The sequence below is a fragment of the Lissotriton vulgaris genome, chromosome 2_1, assembly GCF_964263255.1.
Source record: "Lissotriton vulgaris chromosome 2_1, aLisVul1.2, whole genome shotgun sequence".
Lineage (NCBI taxonomy): Eukaryota > Metazoa > Chordata > Amphibia > Caudata > Salamandridae > Lissotriton > Lissotriton vulgaris.
This window is the reverse complement of record NC_141687.1, coordinates 156,783,333-156,804,103: the sequence shown is the minus strand read 5'-3', so window position 1 is coordinate 156,804,103 and position 20,771 is coordinate 156,783,333. Positions and strand designations below refer to the sequence as shown.

The window sequence follows — 20,771 nt, the reverse complement described above, 5'->3', positions numbered from 1 at the left end:
TCAGATGCATTTATTACTAAAATAAATAAAATTGGTTAATCTTGGAACATTATTTAAAATGTTTTAGGCAGTTTAATCCCAGAAGGGGTTTGAAAGATCACAACACAGTACTTAAAAATTCATCCCAGAGTTTGGACTTCGCTAAAAAAGACACGGTCTAATGAGTGAAAGAAAGGCCATCTTTCTTGGATAGAATAGGAAAATGTTAGGTTACATGGCTTGCGTCTTCAAAGGTTCATAATGAACCAGACAGATTTATAGTTAGTAAAGTTGCATATACTAATTCAAATAAAATATATAAAAGGTCTACAGGCAGAAGTGATCTTATATTTCCTGTGAAATTTTAGGTTTAGTTGAATCCAACACGTATGCCTAGCACCAGAACACCTTAAGCTCAAATAAGGAAAGGTAATCTTGAAAGACTGCATGTATCAAGTTAGTCTTTATGTATCAAGTGGGTTGTAAGGCAGAAAAACGATTAGAGGGGAGTGGGTATTAGGGGAGATAAATGTCATTTGAGGGCAAGCTTTAACAGGATAGTGGTTGTTCCAATCTCTGACGCACAAAACATGAACACTGATCCAAAAATGTAGAAAGTGTTTCAAGTAACCTACGCTTTTCATCTATGGAACAAACATGTTAAACAGATTCAAAAAGGAAATACTGCTGCTCATCAACATCTGCAAATACATATTTACTTTCATGCTTCAATGAACATACAAACAGCGCCTCTAACATTTATTGTTCAACATTCTATTGAATTGTCCAAATTCATAGTTGCAATGTACAGCTAAACCTAAGACACTTCCAAATAAGTTTTTTACATTTCAACCAAATGGCAGAGTAATCTTTTTGAAAGTTCTTTTAATCACTGAAAATTATTTTTAAATGTCTGAACAAAATTTATTGTTGCACGAATGCTTAAAACAAAATATCAACTACATTATACTATAGAAAATTTCAAGTAAGAGAGGAAGTGGGCCACTGCATCAGTGAATACTGTCGAAGGTGCAATATGAGCTCAAGCAATAACTGAGCATTTGCTAGATTAATTCTGTGTAGCAGCCAAATAATGATAATACATATCACAGAGTCCACGGATACCACCCACACAATCTCCAGGGTGTATTCAATTAAATACCCATCAGATTCTTAATGATCATTCGGCAGACAACCAGAGGAGGCACGGAGTTAATATTTCTAGACAATGCATTAACACTGAATATGAAAAGTTTTTTTCTGGCTCGTGCTTGCTCAAGTAATTTCGGATAATACGATTGTCACCTTCAGGTTGGCAAGTGAGTCACAGAATTGTAAAGAAAAATGATGAGATGGTGGAAAAGTCATCTCTATGCATTCTTAAATATCAATGTGCTCAGTGTTCTTCAAGAATACCAGTCTTAAACACATTACTAACATATTGCAACAAATATACTATCCATCTTGGGAACTGTTACATTTTGAAATATCCTACTTGACCCTTAAGTTATATATATATATATATATATATATATATATATATATATATATATGCAGCAATAACTAATTTAAGTATTAAGTAGGGTAAGACATAAAATTAATAAGGCAAGGCAAGAAACTGAAACAATATTTTTCTTACTTGTGAATATATGGAAATGAATTTAGAAGCAATGTAAATGGATAAGAACACAGTGCTTTTAGCATTCCGATTTCAGAGGCATTTGGGGCAGCGCATGGTAGCTCCTCCCTTACAGACTGGGAAAAGGAATCAATTTCAAAATCTACCTGCCGCACTCCAGATCATGAATATCGTACAGGAACATTAGGAGTCAAATCTCAAATCACAGAACAAAGTGGCCTGATCTGCCTTGTTAAGATTCAAACAATATGTAAAGGAAAAAAAACTAAAATGAAGGACTCAGAAAAAGGTTTAAACTCTATGGTAAAATAGGAAAAGTAGCTTTTGATGTCACTCCACCAACTGAGCCCCAATCTCCGACAAAAGAAGGAATTTAATTACATATTAGGAGCCTAGTCTTCAAAAACGCTCCCGACACAAAACTATGTTGGACAGGAAGCGGATACAAAAGTGAAGGACAACTAAGATGTACAAAAATGCCCTAAAATCTAACATTAGGTTATTAGGTTTGAAGAGCAATTAAGACAAAAGACATGTTACATTCAGCTCGATAGGAGTCTTGAAATGTCAAATCAAAAATTGTAAATTTTCATGACCCAATTTGGGAAATGCCTTTACCGTAGTCTGAGCAGCTGATCATCATTTGTATTTTAGGTCAGTCGAATTTTTGCCAGTGTATCAATTGGCAATTTTAGGACTACACAAACCACTTTGAACAAATTTGCCTTCTGAAACCGGAACTGAAATCAATCAAATCAACTAAATGTGGTTCATTAGAGTTATTACCAAGGCAATTGATCTGTTCCATACTTGAAAAATTATCAAACACCAATACAGATTTCTATTGGAATAAAATACAGGATAAAATGAATGGTTGAAAAACATTACATAAGTTTGTCTCAGCGTTGTTAACCCATATATTTCCATTAGGCACAGCAATATTAATAGAGTAATTGAAGGAGATTTTGGGGGTGAACACCTTTAGAAAAGGAGTATCTTAATTGAGGCATACACACTTGGGAAAGTACTTCATTTAACGGTTAGATGTAGTATTTTTTGGAGAAAGAGTGGGGAAATTGAAGAGACTATTTACTGAAGTTAAAAAAAGAAACTGCAATATAGAAGAGGAAACTGGTTTCTAGGTTATAAAACTGCATTGTCAATTTTAGTAACTTCATTCCACAGGAGATGAAAGATAGACAAATACAACGTGTTTACAAATACATGTCACTGCTTACCCAGTCGTGACAAAAAAATAAAAATGAATGATTTCATTGTCTTGAATTGTAAAGAAATGTGTTGATAACAGAATACGGAACCTATTATGAAAATGCACTGTAATGTACAAAGCATCAGGACTGTAAGCATGATGAAAAACTAAAAGAAAACTATAACTAAAAATAAACCAGGACCATCTTACAGTGTACTTAAGTGACAGCATAGACACTAGATTCTTACCCAAATGGAGACAATTCCGATACAACATGTTTCAGAAATAGGTTTGGGATATTATCCTTGGTTTTCTGGCTGGAAAGGATGGACAGCAGTTTGCTCAATTGAATGCAATTTGTGGATAAACAAGTAATAGTTTCACTAGTTTTCAGTGAAAATGTGTTGTGAGACAATCTATTTTCTTGTCAAACACAATATGGAGAAATAAAACATCACACAATGAGAGAAGATGTAGTGGTAGTTTTTAGATGAAGGTGTACTAACTATATGAGAATTTGGATAGTCACTCCGATTCAAAAAGACTGGTCTTGATGAAAACGTTGCACTAAATGTCAACATCTATTCGTTATTCTGAATTATGTAAAAAAATCTTGTCCCACAAAAGTAAGCGGTTGTAGCTTGATGTTTACTTGTCTTACGAGGAACTACCAACCTATAGAGTTAAGGGTTAGATGGTAATGTGAAATTTTCTACTTAGCCCGATTTAATCTGCCTTGGGAGAATGAATGCCTTAGAGAAACATGGTTGTTCTGCAAGTCTTAAAAGTTGGCACATGGAAGGGATGTTGCTGTCGATAATGTTTGGCAGCTTTACTGACCACGTGATAACCTTGTGTCAACCAGGAATATTTTTACCTGCATAATATTTTTGTATACAATATTGCAGAGATGGCTACTGCTGGGATTTTAATCTTTTAATGTAGACCAGATTTTGCAAACTAGTGTATGAAGAAAGTAGCCCCCCCCCAACTCCTGTCACAGAATTAAACACAGCCAGCTTGTTGTAGCTTTAAATCAGCACAACGCTGTGTGAGACATTCTTCTCTGGCATACTAATGGGAACTATAAAGGCAAAGCATTGAAACTATCTCAGGACATGCCATTAATTTTTTTTAAACAAAATGTGATTTTGCTCTTATTGGCCTTAGAAAGTCAAACTGAAATCTTTTGATAAGTTCCTACAAAGCCCATTCTTCAAATAAATGCACGTGCTTAGCACTTTCCTGATTGAGAAAGGATTGCTTTAAACAAGCGACCCCAGCCTTGAGTCTTCCAATCCACTTGTTTCTCAAAATCCAAATATTAATACAGTGGGGTCTCTGTATCAAATGACAACAAACCCATTGTGCATTTTTGTTTACAACACACTTTGTTAATAGTTTCACTGTTTTCATAATAGGCGACACAGTTAATGGTGACATTGTTTTAGTCCTACTGTATCACATATCTTACCTTTTCTAGCTCTACCTATCCTGCCACCGATCTGTTCACTAGATCAAGGACTAGCAGGAGCAGGTTTGGGTCTTAAAAATGTAGTCATTAGCCTACTGTAGCCAAATTAATACGCTGCCACCACTGAGACAGAAAACAACCATTCATTAACTGCACACCAGTGTTTCTGGGCTTGGAGAGTACAATAAACATTTAACCTTAAAACAATGGCATACCAGCGAAACAAATGACAGATTTACTGAAAACACAAGCATGACACTTCTCCCCTTGCAAATACCGGCAGCATATGTGACGGCAAAGTCATACATTCGGACTTAGCCCATTCATTTTATCCTTGAGTGGGATTATTAGCATTAGTGTTCTTTGTGTGCTCCACAGTACCAGCCTTTACCCACTCAATGACTATGGGTGCAGTGGTTTAGTGCTGAAAACATAAGGCATGAACAAGCATCAGTCCGAGCATGTGAAACCGTTGACACCAACTTCATCCAACTGTAGCTATTTCTAGGGTTTTTCGGTGTAATCTCACGTTTAGTTGTTGTATTATCCAGTCAGAACCTTGGAGGCAACATCTTAGCCTGATGTAGTTCCTTGACAAATGTGAAGAAAATCTTCGTTCTCCAGGTCTCAGTCCAAAGTGCAACTTATTTTGCTAGCACAGACAATGGAAAGCCGTGTTATTACGTTGAATAATAATTCAGATCCTGGAAACTAGGATGAAAATTATGCAATCTTGGGAAAACCATGGAGTACAGCTCAATGGCATGATCAAGCCTTTCAATATGCAACCATATTTTAAGTTCTAGATGCATGCTTTCAACCAGTACAGATTAGTTGCTTCAGAAACCAACGACAGAAGTCTAAAAGTGCATTGCTAAAGAAGCATCTCTGAACGTAAAGTTAAAGCTAGTCATTGATTGGCTGAGTGAATTTGCTCCTCCTCTTGACTCCATATGTAATTTAAGAGTAACATGGAATATTTCATAGGCTCAATTCAGTTGTAGAGATTTTTTAAAAATAAATCATCAATTAAGACAGTTGCTCAAGTCAGCTCGCCCACCAAACAATAAAAAGTTACTGCAAAATAAACAACGGAAGCAGGGCTTTTAGTTTGGGAGTCCAATGTTCAAGATGTTCTTAATCCTGTTTAGGCTGGAGCTGTTGTTTCCAGGCTTCGTTCAAGTAAACTAGTCGTTTGTAGTTGACGATAAGAAGAATGAAGTTCAGCAAATATGTGGCAACACAGATAATGCAGAAGCCTTTCAGAGCAAAGTACATGATGTATGCCAGGTACAGTGAGCCCACTACGGAGACTATGGAGGAGGTCATCAGTATCAGAGCAGCTACTGCACTCGCGGTCAAACCTAAAAAAAGAAATACAAAAAAACCAGTTACGCACCGTAACCCAGAGAGCCCCTCTGTAAAACTTATGCTTAAATAGTTTTATTCGCACATCTTAGAATCACTTGAGATCGACCAATCAATAAAAAACACAAGCTTTTCTAAACCATTAAATCAAATCTCATTTCGGACTGCATAGCACTTGATTTCAACAAGGGAACAATAGGCCTTAGTAGTTTCCAGTGTGGCCACTATTGAAGGAATTAACATGGCATGTGTTTATATTCGTTTTCCAAACTCTATACCTACCAGATATTTCACTAAATACCCTTGATTTTCAGCATACAGATCACTACTTCCCAACTTGGTGGGCTGGGAACAGAAACCCTGAATAATTTTAGGTTTACATTACATCACTCCAAATAAATCATGTGCACGATTAAAAATGTCATTTTATTAACTATTTATAAAGTGAGCAGTAGATGGAGTGTTTGGAAGGAAGTATGTGGAAAACTGCATTCTCCAGTGTAATAGTAGGCCTTTGCCTGGTGCAGAAACCAGCATCTGCTTATGGTGAATGCTTTCTGAACATGCACTACACGGCACAAGAACAGGTTACTTACATTCAGTAACGCCCTTTTAGGTGGGTACTCTATTTAGAGGCAGATCCCTCAGCTTGTATATATTCCTATGTGCCAGACTAGACCTGGAGATGTTTCACAGCAACACCCTCGTGTGTCAGTAAGAGTCATCATGCAGCTCTGAGACAACTCGGCCCTGCCCCAGAAGAGATGCCAGAGCCACATATAGCGGTCACCCCTGCATGCTAAAATCAGTTTTTCTTGACAACCGTCCACGCCGCTGGATATGGAGCAAACAGTGATCGAATTAACCGTGGGCAGATCTCTAAATTGGGATATTATTAGTTGGTGCAAGGGGTTCATTCCACAGAACGGGGAGGTGTGGGCATTGGTAAGGAATCTGACAATAGATATAGTATCCACACGAAAGAACATTGCCAAAACGGGCGGACATCTAGTAAAGTGGCTCTATGTGGGCATCAGAGAACATGCAGCTTGGCCCCTCACCGCACTCAGGGAGACTTGGGTTACAGATACAGGGGAGCCCATAACAGACGGGGAATGGAAGATCATCCTGGGTCATCACAGGAGGGTGTCCAGAAATGTTAAATTCAAATTTATACAAGCCATGGTTCTACATTCTACTCAGACAAAACAGAAGTCCTCATCTTAGGTACATCCCCCTCTGCATGGGACGACTCCTGGTGGCCGGAAGCCCTCGGAAAGGCACCCATCCCGACAGACCACGCACGGAACTTAGGCATCATCCTGGACTCTTCACTCTCAATGAATAGACAAGTCAGCGCCGTATCCTCTTCCTGCTTCAACATTCTTCGCATGCTTAGAAAAACATTTCGCTGGATCCCCACAGAAACAAGGAAAACAGTTACCCATGCCCTAGTCACGAGCCGACTGGACTACGGAAACACCCTCTACGGAGGCACTACCGCCAAACTCCAGAAGAAACTCCAACGAATCCAAAACGCCTCAGCCAGGATCATATTAGACATCCCACGCAACGAACACATCTCCGGTCACCTTAAAGACCTCCACTGGCTACCCGTCAACAAGAGGATCACTTTCCGACTGCTAACCCACGCACACAAATCACTCTACGACATCGGACCAGAATGCCTCAACTCACAACTGTCCTTCTACACCCCCTCCCGCCAACTACGGTCTTCCAGCCAAGCCCTCGCCACTGTTCCTCGCATCAACAAGACCACCATGGGAGGCAGATCCTTCTCATACCTGGCTGCTAAAACATGGAACTCACTCCCCGCTTACCTTCGCCTTACCCAGAACCACCTAGCATTCAGAAAGCAACTTAAAACGTGGATATTTGACAAGTAATCCTCCTCCCCTTTCTAAGCGCCTTGGGACCCTCTGGGTATGTAGTGCGCTATATAAATTCTCTGACTTGACTTGACTAGGGCATATCTCACCCCTCACAGGCTCCACAAGATAATCCCTGCCACATCCCACAGCTGCCCTAGATGTCAGGAAGACGAGGCACACATCCTCCACATGTTATGGACGTGCCCGAGAATATGAACCTACTGGGGGATGATTAGAAACATACTACACACTGTAACAGCCCTGCAGATTCCTGAGGGGCACTGCCATGCTTGATAGGACACAGGTAAAGGACTAAGTCCTGTAAGGCACAAGTGAAATTTCTGGATTTAGCCCTCTTGTTGGCGCTTAGAGTTCTCACTATGAGGTGGAAATCGCCCAGATCCCCAAATGTAGAATTGTTGCGATAAGACCTGCTGAAATGGGGCAAAGCGGAAACTGCAGAGCTGCGTAGGGAAGAAGGGAAGGGCCTACATAAATACCCTATTGCGCAAGAATGGGAACAAATGCTGATAGAGTTGGAGGATGTAGACCTGGAGATGATAGTTTAAATATAGGCGATATTGTAAGTTGAATGCTAAAGGATAATTATTGAATTGATACTCTACCTGGAATAATGTAAGATGGGTTGAAAACTGGATATGACAATTACTGCGCCAAAGTTATGTTAAAGAAAAAGTAAAAGACTGATACAATGTAAAATGAACAACTGTCATATGTAATATCTGATACAGTCACAAATAAAAAGTTTATTAAAAAAAAAAAAAAAAGAAGAAGAAGATTGCCAAAGATAGGTAACTTGTTCTTGTGGTGGACACTTCTAATCACAGACTCTTCCTCCTTGGATGAATGTAGAAGCGCAAAACCGCTGAAAGGGTGATGAACTGTTCGATGTGCAATGATGTCACAACTTTTGGTAGGAATGGCATCTTGGTCCTGAGCGCCAAATTGTCTGGGAAGAAAGTGGTGCTGGTTGCATAACAGACAGGGCTTGCAACTCACTCATGTGACGAGCAGACGTTTGCTCTATGAGAAAAACTGTCTTTAGAGTTAGAAGACACAAACCGCGGCTATGCTTTGGTTCAAATAGGGTACACATCGAGAATCTAAGGACCCACTTAAGGCCTCACTTAAGCATCACAAAAGGTTGTATGAAAACATATGGGTGAACCGCTTAAAAACATGCATTACAACAGGTGAATTAAATAATGATGGCTGATCAGTTAACCGATGAGAAGCCTGACAAATAACCTTTAACAGTAGTCACAGCTAGACCTTGCTAGAAAGAGAACAAACAACAAAACAGACAACTGGGCTTGGAAAGGTTGCATATGCACAAAAGTTCTACACAGGGTTCATACCATTTCTGGAAAATACCCTGCACCACCACTGTATGCAAGTATAAATGTGGTCCGTTAGGCAATGCCAAATGAGTCTGTCCTACCTAGCGTTTAAAGATCCCACCAGAAGGTGTATGTACAGGGAAATGCCTGATTGACTCGGCAAGTTCCAGGGACAGGACTCATGACTCAATCCGGAGGGAAACTGCATTGTTTGCAGATCACTCTGATGAAGGGGTGACTTGGCCACGTTGATCGAGGACCCAAAGATGTCAGTAAAACTTTCATCATCTGGATGTGGTCCAGGACTGACTGAGACAAGACTGCCTTTACCAGCCAGTCGTCAAGGTAGGGGAAGACTAGAATTCCGAACCTCTGAAGATGTGTAGCGACCAAATCCATCATTTTCGTGGACATCGGGGTGCCACTGGTGAGGCCGAAGAGGAGTACCAAAAACAAAAAAATTATGTCCCACTAAGAACTGCAGGTAGGTGATGTAAAAATACGCATCCTACAAATCTAATGCCACCATCCAGTCCCTTGGATCCACGGCAGACAGAACTTGAGCTGGTTGTTTTTGTGGAAGATGTTAAAAAAGCCAAGATCTAAAATAAAACCAGGCACTCTGTCCTTTTTTGGCATCAGGAAAGAACAAGAGAAACACCTAGCCCTTCTTTCTGATGCCAGCACTCTATCGATGGCTCCCTAGTCAAGGAGAAACTAAATTCCGATCTGCAGAATGGATAAATGATACTCCTGAAGTCACTGCAGTGTACGTGGCAAATGAGGAAGGGTAGGGCAACATCTGTCATGGACAATCTGAAGCACCCATCTGTTTGTTGTGATGCTTTGCCAACTGGGCAACAATGCGCTATTCAGCATACTAAAGGGATTTTAAGGCATCAGGGGACGGAATAGTGTGGTGCCCCCAAGTGTCTGGATGAGTCAACCAGATCTCTGACCTCTACCCTAAACTGACTGGGAGGTCTGCTGTCTCTTAGGTGGGCCTTGGCGTGGTCTCTACTAAATGCCCCTTCTGAAGCCTCAAAATGGGTAGTACTGTTGGGTATATAATCGCACAGGTGCCAAGAGGTCAAGAAAATGTGATTTAGCTGTTTTCTTTGAAGCTCTCCTAGGCTAAATCTGCGCTTTGTCTCCAAAAAAACAGGTGCCGACAAATGGCTTGTCCATCAGGGACACCTGGATGTCACTTAAAAATCTAGTGGTTGGGGGGAGGAGCTATGATGGCAAACAAGATGGCTGCTTAGGGTCTCGGCCGCAAGATCCTGCATAATATCCTGATTTTACGCCCAGCCCTGCGTACATGAACAGTTCCTCATTCCGAAGGTGAAATCCGGGGAATTTTATCGGCCGGTTTCACGGAGTTACACCGTGTTGAAGATTGCGGCCTACTCCGGCAGCGAAGCCGGGGCCTCGAGTATCTGCGTGGCCGAGTGGTAGTGCAACAACAACGGCTGAGAGACCCAGACAGGGTCCGGTCGATCCTAGTGGAGGCTTCTTTTGCGCCTGGAATTGGCAGTGACGGCTCTTTTTGCTCTGCACTGATGGTGTGGTGACCTTGCTTGCTGCTGGCGGCGGGTGGGGGTTCCCGTCCCGCGGACCCGGTGCAGGCTCCCTCCGGGGCTCGGCGGGTCGGGGCCCCGGCCTGCGGCAATAAGCCGGATGATCGTGGCTGTGGAGAACAACGGGCTGCTGTCTAGGCTTGCATTCTTGTGATCCCCGTCGGTCCCCCCGGCGACACCAATCCACTCGGTGGGTGGTTGTGGTCGGTCTCCGGTGTGAGACCATGGATCACAATGTATCCGAGCAATCGCTGAGGCCATTATTGGCGGAACTCTGGGCGCTTCAATCGCAAATGACTGTCTCCATGAATAAAATGGATGCAAGCCTGTCGGGGATTTTGCATATTGTACCGGACCCTGCCCCACTATTTGAACTACCATCTGTAGCCATTCAACCAGCGGCCATTTTGCCTCACTGCGAGGTCCCCATGGGGACGCGAGTATTGGAATCACCGGACGTAGCCCGGGACGATGGTGTCCTGGAGGTCGTGAGAGTGCCACTGCACCTTCCACTGTTATTGATTCTCGAGGAATTGAATGGCTTCCTCCCCCCGGAGACTTGTGTTGTGGACCCTTTTTCATCTGGTGATCGTCTCCCCCCCCCCTTTTTGGAAATGTTGCGACCCCGGGGGCAAGAAACATCGAGACTGTCTTGTTGGGAGAGGGAGGCTTTCTGTACTTGAAGCTCCTGTGGACTCAATTGCTGCAAGCGGTAACAAATTGACTTTCAGGGACTCTCCTCTCCTCTATGACCTGCTTATATGCCATTGGGTCTCGTTGGGGAGGGCTTGTGTGCTGGTCCGGAAGGGTCAGGGGTGAGATTCCTTAACTCGGGGCGGATTGAAATGCTATTGTGACTGTTCGACTTATGATGCTTTGAGTTCAGAGGCTGGGCGGTGTGTCATGGTTCCCCCTATTTACTTTCATAAGGCTCGCAAAATATCCGTTTCTTTGCGAAAGGGGGTGCCTGTTTCTGGCGGGGGGAGTGTGGGGCTGGGGGCAAGTACTACTAGACCCTCCTCCGTTTTTTCTCTTTCTTTCCCTTCTTCTAGGGGTTTTAGTTTTTAGGGCGACAGGCACGCTGCTAGTGGGGTTAGGCTATAGCCATAGGCAGGGGTGCAGGGTTGGACGGGTTTTTTTATTTATTTTGCCTTTCTTATTTTCTATGGCCTTTTTCTCCCTTCCCTTTCGGGTCAGTATCGTCTGTGCACTAATCTGATTACACTGGGTTCTGGAATTTAGTGCTTTCTAGGTTAACCGACAGTCCGGGTGGGCAGGATCTGGGAACTGGCGCTTATGAAACTGTCTCCTGTATTGTTGTTTATCTCGCTGTATAGGTATTGGCGCCAGGGGCCCCTCATATTGTTGTTTCTGACGTATATCCTGTTTCTTGACCTGTCCCCCGTCTCCTTTAACTGGATTATATGGCACCTGATCTGTCCATCTCTATAATATAAAAGGAAACCTTTATTATATTCTGCACCCTATTCATACGCTCCAAGATAAACGTTCTCCTGAATCGCTGCCGGACCTCAGGGCTGTCGGCTGATGAGCTGTGTTGAACCGTGATATGTTTGGTTACATTTCTGACTAGCGGCCGGCCCCTGCGGTTGTAGGCCCATACTTGTACTCTTATAGTGTTGCAATAAAGGTTTAAAAAAAAATAATAATAATCTAGTGCTTCTTATCCATGTATAATTCGCATCCAGTTCCAAAGTAATTACTTCACAGCGTTCCGTCCATCCTGTATGATTTGTGCCAAGTATGTACGGAACTCATCTGTGACTGCGAGCAAGACCTCTTACCATGTCCCATAAAGGGTGCAAGTACCGACATAAGAAACAACTGGAGTTGACTGATCTGAGGACCAGGCTGACAACATACTTTTCCCAAAAGTCACTATCTGTTTAGGTTCTCTACAGAGAGGTGTACTTAGGAAAGAGTTAGGGCTCAGACTGCTTTTAGAATCTTGCATCACCAGACTCTCTGGAGTATGGTGATGTAGGAGAAAAGATGGAACCTCCAGAAGAAGTCTATGCCGTCTAACAATCTACCTGTTAACAAGCAGGCAAGATCCAGGTTTAGACCAAGTGCCCATTAAAGTATTCACAAGGAATACACTGAAGGGAGGAGTGGTTGTGAAGAGATCTGCCCAGGCTGCAGGACCTCTGAGGACATTCGGTTTCATTTTCATTAAAGTCAGTCAGAGATTGAGAACTTCCACAGCTCACCTAAGGACCACAGCAAAGGAAGGGGATTCCAGGCAGCAAGTTGAGACCAGTGCCAGGGAATGTATACACAACTCTGGCATCTTGTAATTCCAGGAATAGATTTGGGAATCATCACCCTTGCCACGTTATTCTGGATCAGAGTACCATGATGGCCGTCAGGGTCTAGAGCTTCGTGCACCTGCCCAAAACTTCAGTTCTCATGATGCCCAGGGTCCGAACTACAGATCCCATGATTCATGGCGGTACTGCAGGATATGGCAAGGCGGACCCAGGTGATCAGGGCTCGTTATTCTTTTGTTGCAGCGAGAGCAGCTGGTTCCCGAAGTTCGTGTTGTCCTACTATCTCTGGCGGGGACTGTTGTCGAGGTGTCCGTTACTTCCAGAAGAAGAAGTATTCTGGTATTTGAACACGCGCTGGCTAGTGCGTTTGTTTTACTTTATCCATTTTTGGCTCGGAGCTAATCTGCTCGAGCTAAACAGTTCCTTGCGGCTGCGAGGACTTGTGCAAGGAGGCATTGAACTTATGGCACTCTGAACAGTAACTCAGAGGGTGCTTATCTTGGGGTTTTGTTTACGTTTCCAGCCAAAGCGGAGGGCAGTAGTGAAGTAACTACGCCATGCCGTGTTTGGTTTTGTACTTTGTAACCTCTGGTACAGTGTGTGGCAAAGAAGTACTTTTCACAGCGAAGGAGGATTCCACTGGTTAATCTAAGATTCTTTGCTGTTTTAAGCGCTGTGCTTCTAGCGCTTCGTTTGGGATTTTGCTTTCTTGGATTTAACCACTTTGTGGTTTCTTTGCGTTTGGACTCTTCTTCGGAGTTATCAGTTTTCAGGATAAGGGGTAGGTTTCTAGTGAGAACTTGTGTTATAGACAGGGGGAAATCATTACATGTGTTAATAAGGTATCTTATGTTATGCAGGATCGAAGGAAGTTAGAAGGCACAGTTATAGGAAAGTCATGCACAAGGCATCCTACAGGTGAATCAAAGCACCCTGTTGTCTAGTGAGACTGTAATGAGAGTAGGGTTAAGAATTGTATTAACCATTGTGTGTTTTCTCTTACAGTTTCTGTTCCCTTGCTGCCCCTTCCTTCTTACCTTTATTCTTTTGGGTTTTTTCCCCTTTATGGGGTTTTTCCCTCACCGTATCGTCTGAACACCCTGTGAGACACATTCAGGGTGTTTGGAGGGTCCGGAGGTGGAGCATTGTTGCTGCATGTGGATCCTACGGAGTGCAATCCTGACAATGGCAGCCTAGCTTGTTATGTTGTATCTGAGGTCGAGATGGTAATGACTTTGATTTAGGTTGTGATGGCTTCACTTCCAAGTCTGAGAGGACAATCGGTTCTTTTCCTAGCATCTGTGCCAACTCAACACATGGAGAACTGTCAAGGATCGCGCTGTTGTGTGTGAAATCCGGACAAGCGTTTGCCTTGGAGTTGGGAAGATCCCCCAGAACAGAGTCAAGAGAACAGTTGGCAGGATCTGACAGCAGTGAGCCAACTGAAGGTCTCTTCAGATTATTAGGACCTCTAAGCACCCCAGAGAGACAAAAAAACGCAACATTGCCTCGTTGAAGGTTTTAATCTGTTGCGGTATCACTGAGGGACCTAGAAATTCAAGTTGGATAGGGAGGAGTTGGAGGAAATAGGCTCCGGGGTGGGGAACTAAGGGTAAGATCAGGAGACACCATGACTTAGCTGGACTTCTCTTGACGAGAATGGTGGAAATGTCTTATTTCCACTTTCTGTGCTTTTATTTGGATTTCAACTTACCGGATGACTTGGAGTGGTTAGAGGACTTCTCTCTAGGGAGCAGTCTTGAGTGAGAGAATGTGCCCTCAAGTGATTTATGACGGTGTTCAGCAAAATAGAGCTTGGCCTTGCAGTTCTGGATGGTCTTTAAATTCATCCTGGAACAATCTTTGTGATGAGCTTAGACACAAGAGACATGCCGAGTGTGGGTCGGACATCGACATCTGCTTATGTAGTCTTTGCAGGATTTGAAGCCTCTAGTTTTTTTTTTTTCACAACCAATTTTATTGAGCAAAAGAGTATCAAGAATGTGGCATCTTCACACACCAAGATCCCCACATCAGTATCAATGTAATGGTGACATACATAGTATTCCATGAAGCAAGTGTCAATGAAGCTCAGCTTTAAAAATGCCCTAACAACCCATCCCAACCCCAACCACACCCCCATCCGTACCCAACATCCCCCCCCCCCCGCCACACATGTACAGAAGCAACACAAAGACGATTCACATAGAGGAAGCAGGTATAATGCAACCAGGGTTTTGCCATTTGGGCCAGAAGAGTCACTGCGATCAAATGTCCTCCTCCTGCTCCGCCGGGGGTTCCAAGGACAGGCCACGGTAGTCGGCCCACCGCTTCCAGATCTTGAAGTGTTTGCGTGGGCAGCCCCGCGCCTCAAAGACCGGTTTTTCAAGACCCATAAAGTAGTCCAGTCCAGCCTTCCACGCAGACAGGGGGGGGGCCCTCACAGATTTCCAGGCCCGAGCCAAGTCACGCTTAGCAACCACCAGGCCCAGGAGCAACAGGTGACGCTTATATATGTTGCCCCCAACCCCTTCCATGATGTGCAGCAGGCCTAGCCGGTGGGTTCGAGGAAGATCCCAGCCCAGGACCTCAGCCAGGCAACTCCATACGCCCCTCCAGAATCCAGCCAGGCGACCACACGGCCACACCGTATGCAACAGGGAGCCAGGCACTTCCCCACAGCGCAGGCACTCCGATGACGCAATCAAACCAGCCTTCCACAGTCGTTCACGTGTATAATAGGCACGATGCAGGTATTTGAATTGTATCAGGCGGAGCCGAACCGCAATAGCGGTGCCGCGCGGGGACTCCAGCGCCTCCCTCCAATCGTCCTCATCCAAGGCGCCCACGTCTACCTCCCACGCCTCCCGAAGGGAGCTGAGAGTGGATGAGCAGTGAGTAATAAGGGACTGATAGATCCTAGAGACCTTCTTGTCTCCCAAGTCTCCCATAAACACTTTCGCCTCAATCGGGCTGAACTCCGGCAGGGAGTCGAGGCCGGCAATGCTCGGGGCGAGGGCATGCCTCAGCTGTAGGTAACGGAAGAACTGGGACTGAGGCATCTGGAACTCCACACGGAGTTCCTCAAAGGACTTGAGGGTGGCGCCTGACACGTCCTGGCCCAGTTGTGTAATTCCAATAGCCTCCCAACCCTCGAACCCGGCCAGGGCCGCCAGTTCCGGGAGCAAACCGTTGTGCCACAGCGGCGTTTCCGCCGTTAATTTGCCCCACCAACCCATGCGGCGCAGAGACTGCCGCCACACTGCAAAGACCACTTTAGTTACCGACGGCAACCCACGGCGTATACGGGCCGAATAAAGAATGGTGTGGAGCGTACGATCACCCATGAGAAGTCTCTCCAGGGCATAGGCCGGGTCACTCCTATCCCCGTACCACCAGTCATTGAGGACAAGTAGATGTGACGCCTGGTAGTAGGAGAGGAGGTCGGATGTGGCCAAACCACCACAGTAAGTGGACAGAAAGCACGTCCTCAGGGCCACCCTGGCTGCACCGCCATCCCACAGGAAGCGGCTCAGCACAGAGTTCACCTGGCGGAACCACTCCATGCCAATAGGGTGCGGGAAGTGTTGGAGTTGGTACAGCAGTCTCGGCAGCGCCACCATCTTAAAGATGGCCGACCTCCCAAAGATTGTAAGGGGCATTCTGGACCATGTTTTGACATCAGCCTGGACCCGTTCCCACACCGGCAAGACACTGCGTGTCCAGGCCACGGCTCGCGAAGTCGAGAGGAAAACACCCAAATATTTCAGGCCGTCCGTCGCCACGCGCAGGTCGGCGGCCCAAGGGTCGGCAACCACTCCGCCACGTAAAATTCACAGGGTCGATTTAGACAGGTTAAGGTGGAGCCCTGAGACTTCGCCAAACCCCTGCATGATCTCTAAAACTCGAGGGCCCGAGCGCCGCAGGTCGGTAAGGAACAGGAGGACGTCGTCTGCGTAAAGTGCAATCCTATCTGTTAGGATATCGTTCCAGACAAAGCCACGCAGATGGGCATCCATTCGTATCCGCGACGCCAAGGGCTCCATGGCCAGGGCAAACAGATAGGGGGACAGCGGGCAGCCCTGCCGAGTACCACGTCCGATTTGGAAGCGCCCTGAGACCGCACCGGCCACACGGACCGATGCCGTAACATTGGTGTATAGGAGACGGATATAGGACAGGAAGACAGGCCCTAGATTGAGGCGGGCCAACAAGGTGAACAAATACGCCCAACTCACCGAATCAAAGGCCCGGTCCATGTCCGCAAGGAGGAGTGCGGCCTGTTCATCCCTAGCACCCATGGCGTCGATCGCTGCCTGCGCCCGCCGGATATTATGTCGGGTGGCCCTGCGCGGCATGAACCCGTGGTCAGGGTGGACCAGGTCGGCGATGTGGGGCAGAAGGCGGTTCGCCAGGGCTTTCGCCAAAATCTTGGCCTCGATGTTGAGGAGGGAGATTGGCCTGTAAGAGTCGTGCCGGTCCGGCGCCCTGCCTGGCTTCAAAAAGACTACAATCTCGGCATGACGCCAGTCAGGTGGCAGCTCGCCTCTAGTCCGCGCTGCCTCCAGGGCGTTGCGAAAGTGGGGTCCCAGCTGGACATGGAACTTTTTATAAAATTCGGCAGGATAACCGCTCGGGCCGGGCGCCTTCCCAGTATTCAATTGGCCAAGGGCCTCCCCAAGTTCCTCGGACGTAAGCGGGGCCTCCAAGGCCATTCTAGTCTCCTCCGGGACTGCCTGCGGGAGTAGATCGTCCAAGTATGAGGCAATCTCGCCCTCCACCAATGGGTCACGAGGAGCGTATTGTGCCTCGTAGTAGCGGGCAAAGCTAGCCGCCAACCGACCCGGGTCGGTCATAACCGAGCCGTCCTCCGCCGTAAGGCCGGGTAGCTCAAGGGGCTGGAAAGTCGCCTGGCAAAGCCTATGTAACATGGTGCAGGACTTATCGCCCCACTGATACACCCTGCTGCGCGTGGCGAGCCACGCCTGTCGGGCCTCCTCGTACAGGACCGAGGAATATGTCTGCTGGGCCTGCAGGAGCTGTCGCACGACGCCCTCGTCACCCCCGAGTCGACCACGCTGCTCCAGCTCCTCCACGCGGGCCGCAGCAGTCACAATGGCCTCCCGACGCTCCCGCCGAGCGGCCGCACACCAAGCTATATCAATACCCCGGATCGTAGGCTTCAGCGCCTCCCACACAACAATGGCATCGACACCCCCCACCAAGTTCTCGCGCCAGAAGTGGTCGATCTCTTCACGTAAATGCGCCACATACTCCGGCCGCTGCAGCTGCCAGGCGGACATACGCCAGCGAAAGGGTTGCCGTTTAGAGGGAAGGGTCACGGTGGCTAGGACAGGGGAATGATCCGAGAGGCCCCTGGGGAGTATCGTGGCGTCCCTGACACGGCTCAGACAGGCACCCGGTACAAACAGATAGTCGAGTCTCGAGAAGGACCCATGCACCGCCGATACATACGTGAAGGCCTGCACTGCGGGATGAAAATGCCGCCACACATCAATCCAGCCCAGACTACGCACAGTCGCACACAACCGGGTGGGGGCAGCCGCGGGGGGGGGGGGGGGGGGGGGGTTTCAGACACCACATGCGCTCGCCGCAGGCGGTCCAGGCCCACATCCATGACTTCATTCCAATCACCCCCCACCACAGTCAGGACCTCGGGGATTTCGTCCCACAACGCAAACAGCCGCTCAGACAGTGCCCATTGCAGGGGGGGAGGGGCGTAAACACTTCCAAAGACCACCGGCTCGGAACCCAGTAGGCCTTTAACAAAGACAAACCTGCCCTGAGGGTCAATCCATTGCTTCTCATGGACATAGGCCACCCTACGATGTATCAATATGGCCACCCCCCGTGATCCCCTCGTAAAGCCAGCATGATAGACCTGCTGATAACCGAACCTCTGGAGGCTAAGGGCCTTGGAGCCCAGCATGTGAGTTTCCTGGAGCAGGAGTACATCCACCATCTCCCTCTTCCCCCACCGCAGCACAGCCCCACGCTTGATCTTATCCAGTATACCCCGCACATTCCATGTCACCACCCGCAGGGTCTTTGAAGGAGACACAAGCGCAGCATCAGCCATTGTCAATATACAGTCCAGAATCTGGCCCTCCCTCCCACCCAGGTGCAACCCGCAAATCGACAAGAATCAAAGCCTCTGACATGTGTGGACCCAGCCCGCAAACTCAGCGCCCCCTTCCCAACCCAGAACCCCCCAACAAGTGCAACACCAGAACTCCCCCCCACGCCCCACACCCACCACCCCAATACCTCAGAAAACATTGAAGTATCTGTCGCGGCATGGAGAGACCCGGGCCCAAAACAGAGGACCCAGGGCCCGCCATACCAATGGATCCCCACAACCCCACAATGACACACACACACCACCCCCCCAACAACACTCACATCTGTGAGGGTCTGAGGCCCACAAATGGTACCCTCCGAGCCCCACTGCGTCCCCATGGCAATAACTGAAGTCTTCACATGGGAACCGACTGGCATGAAGCCTCTAGTTTTAGGGGTAGACATGTCTATTACACACTGTGAAAGGGAACATTTTGGCAAAAATATGCCTTATCAAGTAAGAGAATTCGAGGGAGTGAGCTCAGGAGCTGAAGGCACAGAAAGGAACGGCACCAGAACACAAGGTGGGGTCTGATGTGGCCCAGGGTCTCACTTCTGGGGTAGGTGAGAGTTGACCATGAGTCACACAACGGCCAGTGAAGGAATGATTGAGAAAATCTACAGATGCAGTCAGGCTCCTGGAGGTATATGCAAGGTGTAGAATCTGCAGTTAGACTTATCCATCAGAAAGAGGCATACTAATAAAAATTATGAAAATACATTCTACTTCAGAATACAAGGGTAGATACAAACAAACCTGATAACGCACTGTAGGACGATCAGTAACATTAAGAAAGGCTCTACAGGAGAGTGATAAAACTGAAGAACACACAATAATACAGGATGAGAATGATAAATGTACAAATCTAGGGAATATGGGGGTTCAAGTGAATCTGCAGAGCAGACATAGGAATATCATGTGAACCTGGGAAATGTCACTAAAACAAGATAAGGAATGCGTACTACATGACTATGGTTTCTGGAGAATGTCTAGTTCGTAAGATTAAATAGCTCTCTTATCCTGGGGCAAACACATTACAGGAAGGCAAACAGGACTGGTAAGCACACAAAAGTAATTAAGCACACCATTTGAGATTTATTCAACTAGATACGAATCTAAAAAGGGAACGCACGCAACAGAAGACTGACCACAATGAGTGTAAAAGAACACGCATCATACGTGCACTGCGAGGAGACAAAAAAACAAGCAGAACTAGGCAACGTGCATTTTAATGGGACTTGGAATGCCTCTCAGTGAGCAATGCACACTTTAGGTATGACGAATATATTTTATTAGCAGTAAAACTACAACTTGAAAACATGACACTGGGATTTGGGTTTGAACACACTGTAAATAGTACATGTCATGCTAGTAGTCAAAACAGCTGTCCAGATACAAGTGCTAAAAGCAACAGTGTTATTCTTGGTTGAACATCAACACCTGGTTACCGAGTTGCTTCATTTGAACTGCTTTTCATTTGAGACACAAACTCACCCAGGGTACACATTACACATCAAGCTGATAGACCCATTAAAAAAAGGAGGTCTTTATGCACTTATTAGTAATCGTACATCATTCTTGCTGTAGAGTTTTCCTAACACAATATCGTGGGGTGAAGTGGAGCGAAGAAAGTGCGGCGTCTCGAAAAGGGATGTGGCCTAGTAAGCATATGTAGGAATCTTTTCCAGGAGGTGTGGCCCATGTAGGTGTGGGCTGGGGAGGTGGGTTTCAGCTTGTAAACTAAAATCTTGATCTTTCCTATCATGCCATCTGACCGTTATTTTGGCACCTCTACATAGGACTTTCGTTATTGCATCCAAACCTATGATACAATA

General features: G+C 46.1%; 1 protein-coding gene across 1 annotated transcript in view; it reads right to left on the bottom strand.

Annotated features, from left to right (window-relative positions):
- Window positions 1–2,204: 2,204 nt before the first annotated feature.
- The window catches only part of VKORC1L1 (vitamin K epoxide reductase complex subunit 1L1), a 174,588-nt gene continuing 156,021 nt past the window's right edge, over window positions 2,205–20,771 (bottom strand). The window contains exon 3 of the mRNA XM_086954619.1: window positions 2,205–5,666. Coding sequence (XP_086810745.1) covers window positions 5,440–5,666 — 227 coding nt within the window. The 3' untranslated portion in view covers window positions 2,205–5,439. The remainder of the gene's footprint in view (window positions 5,667–20,771) is intronic.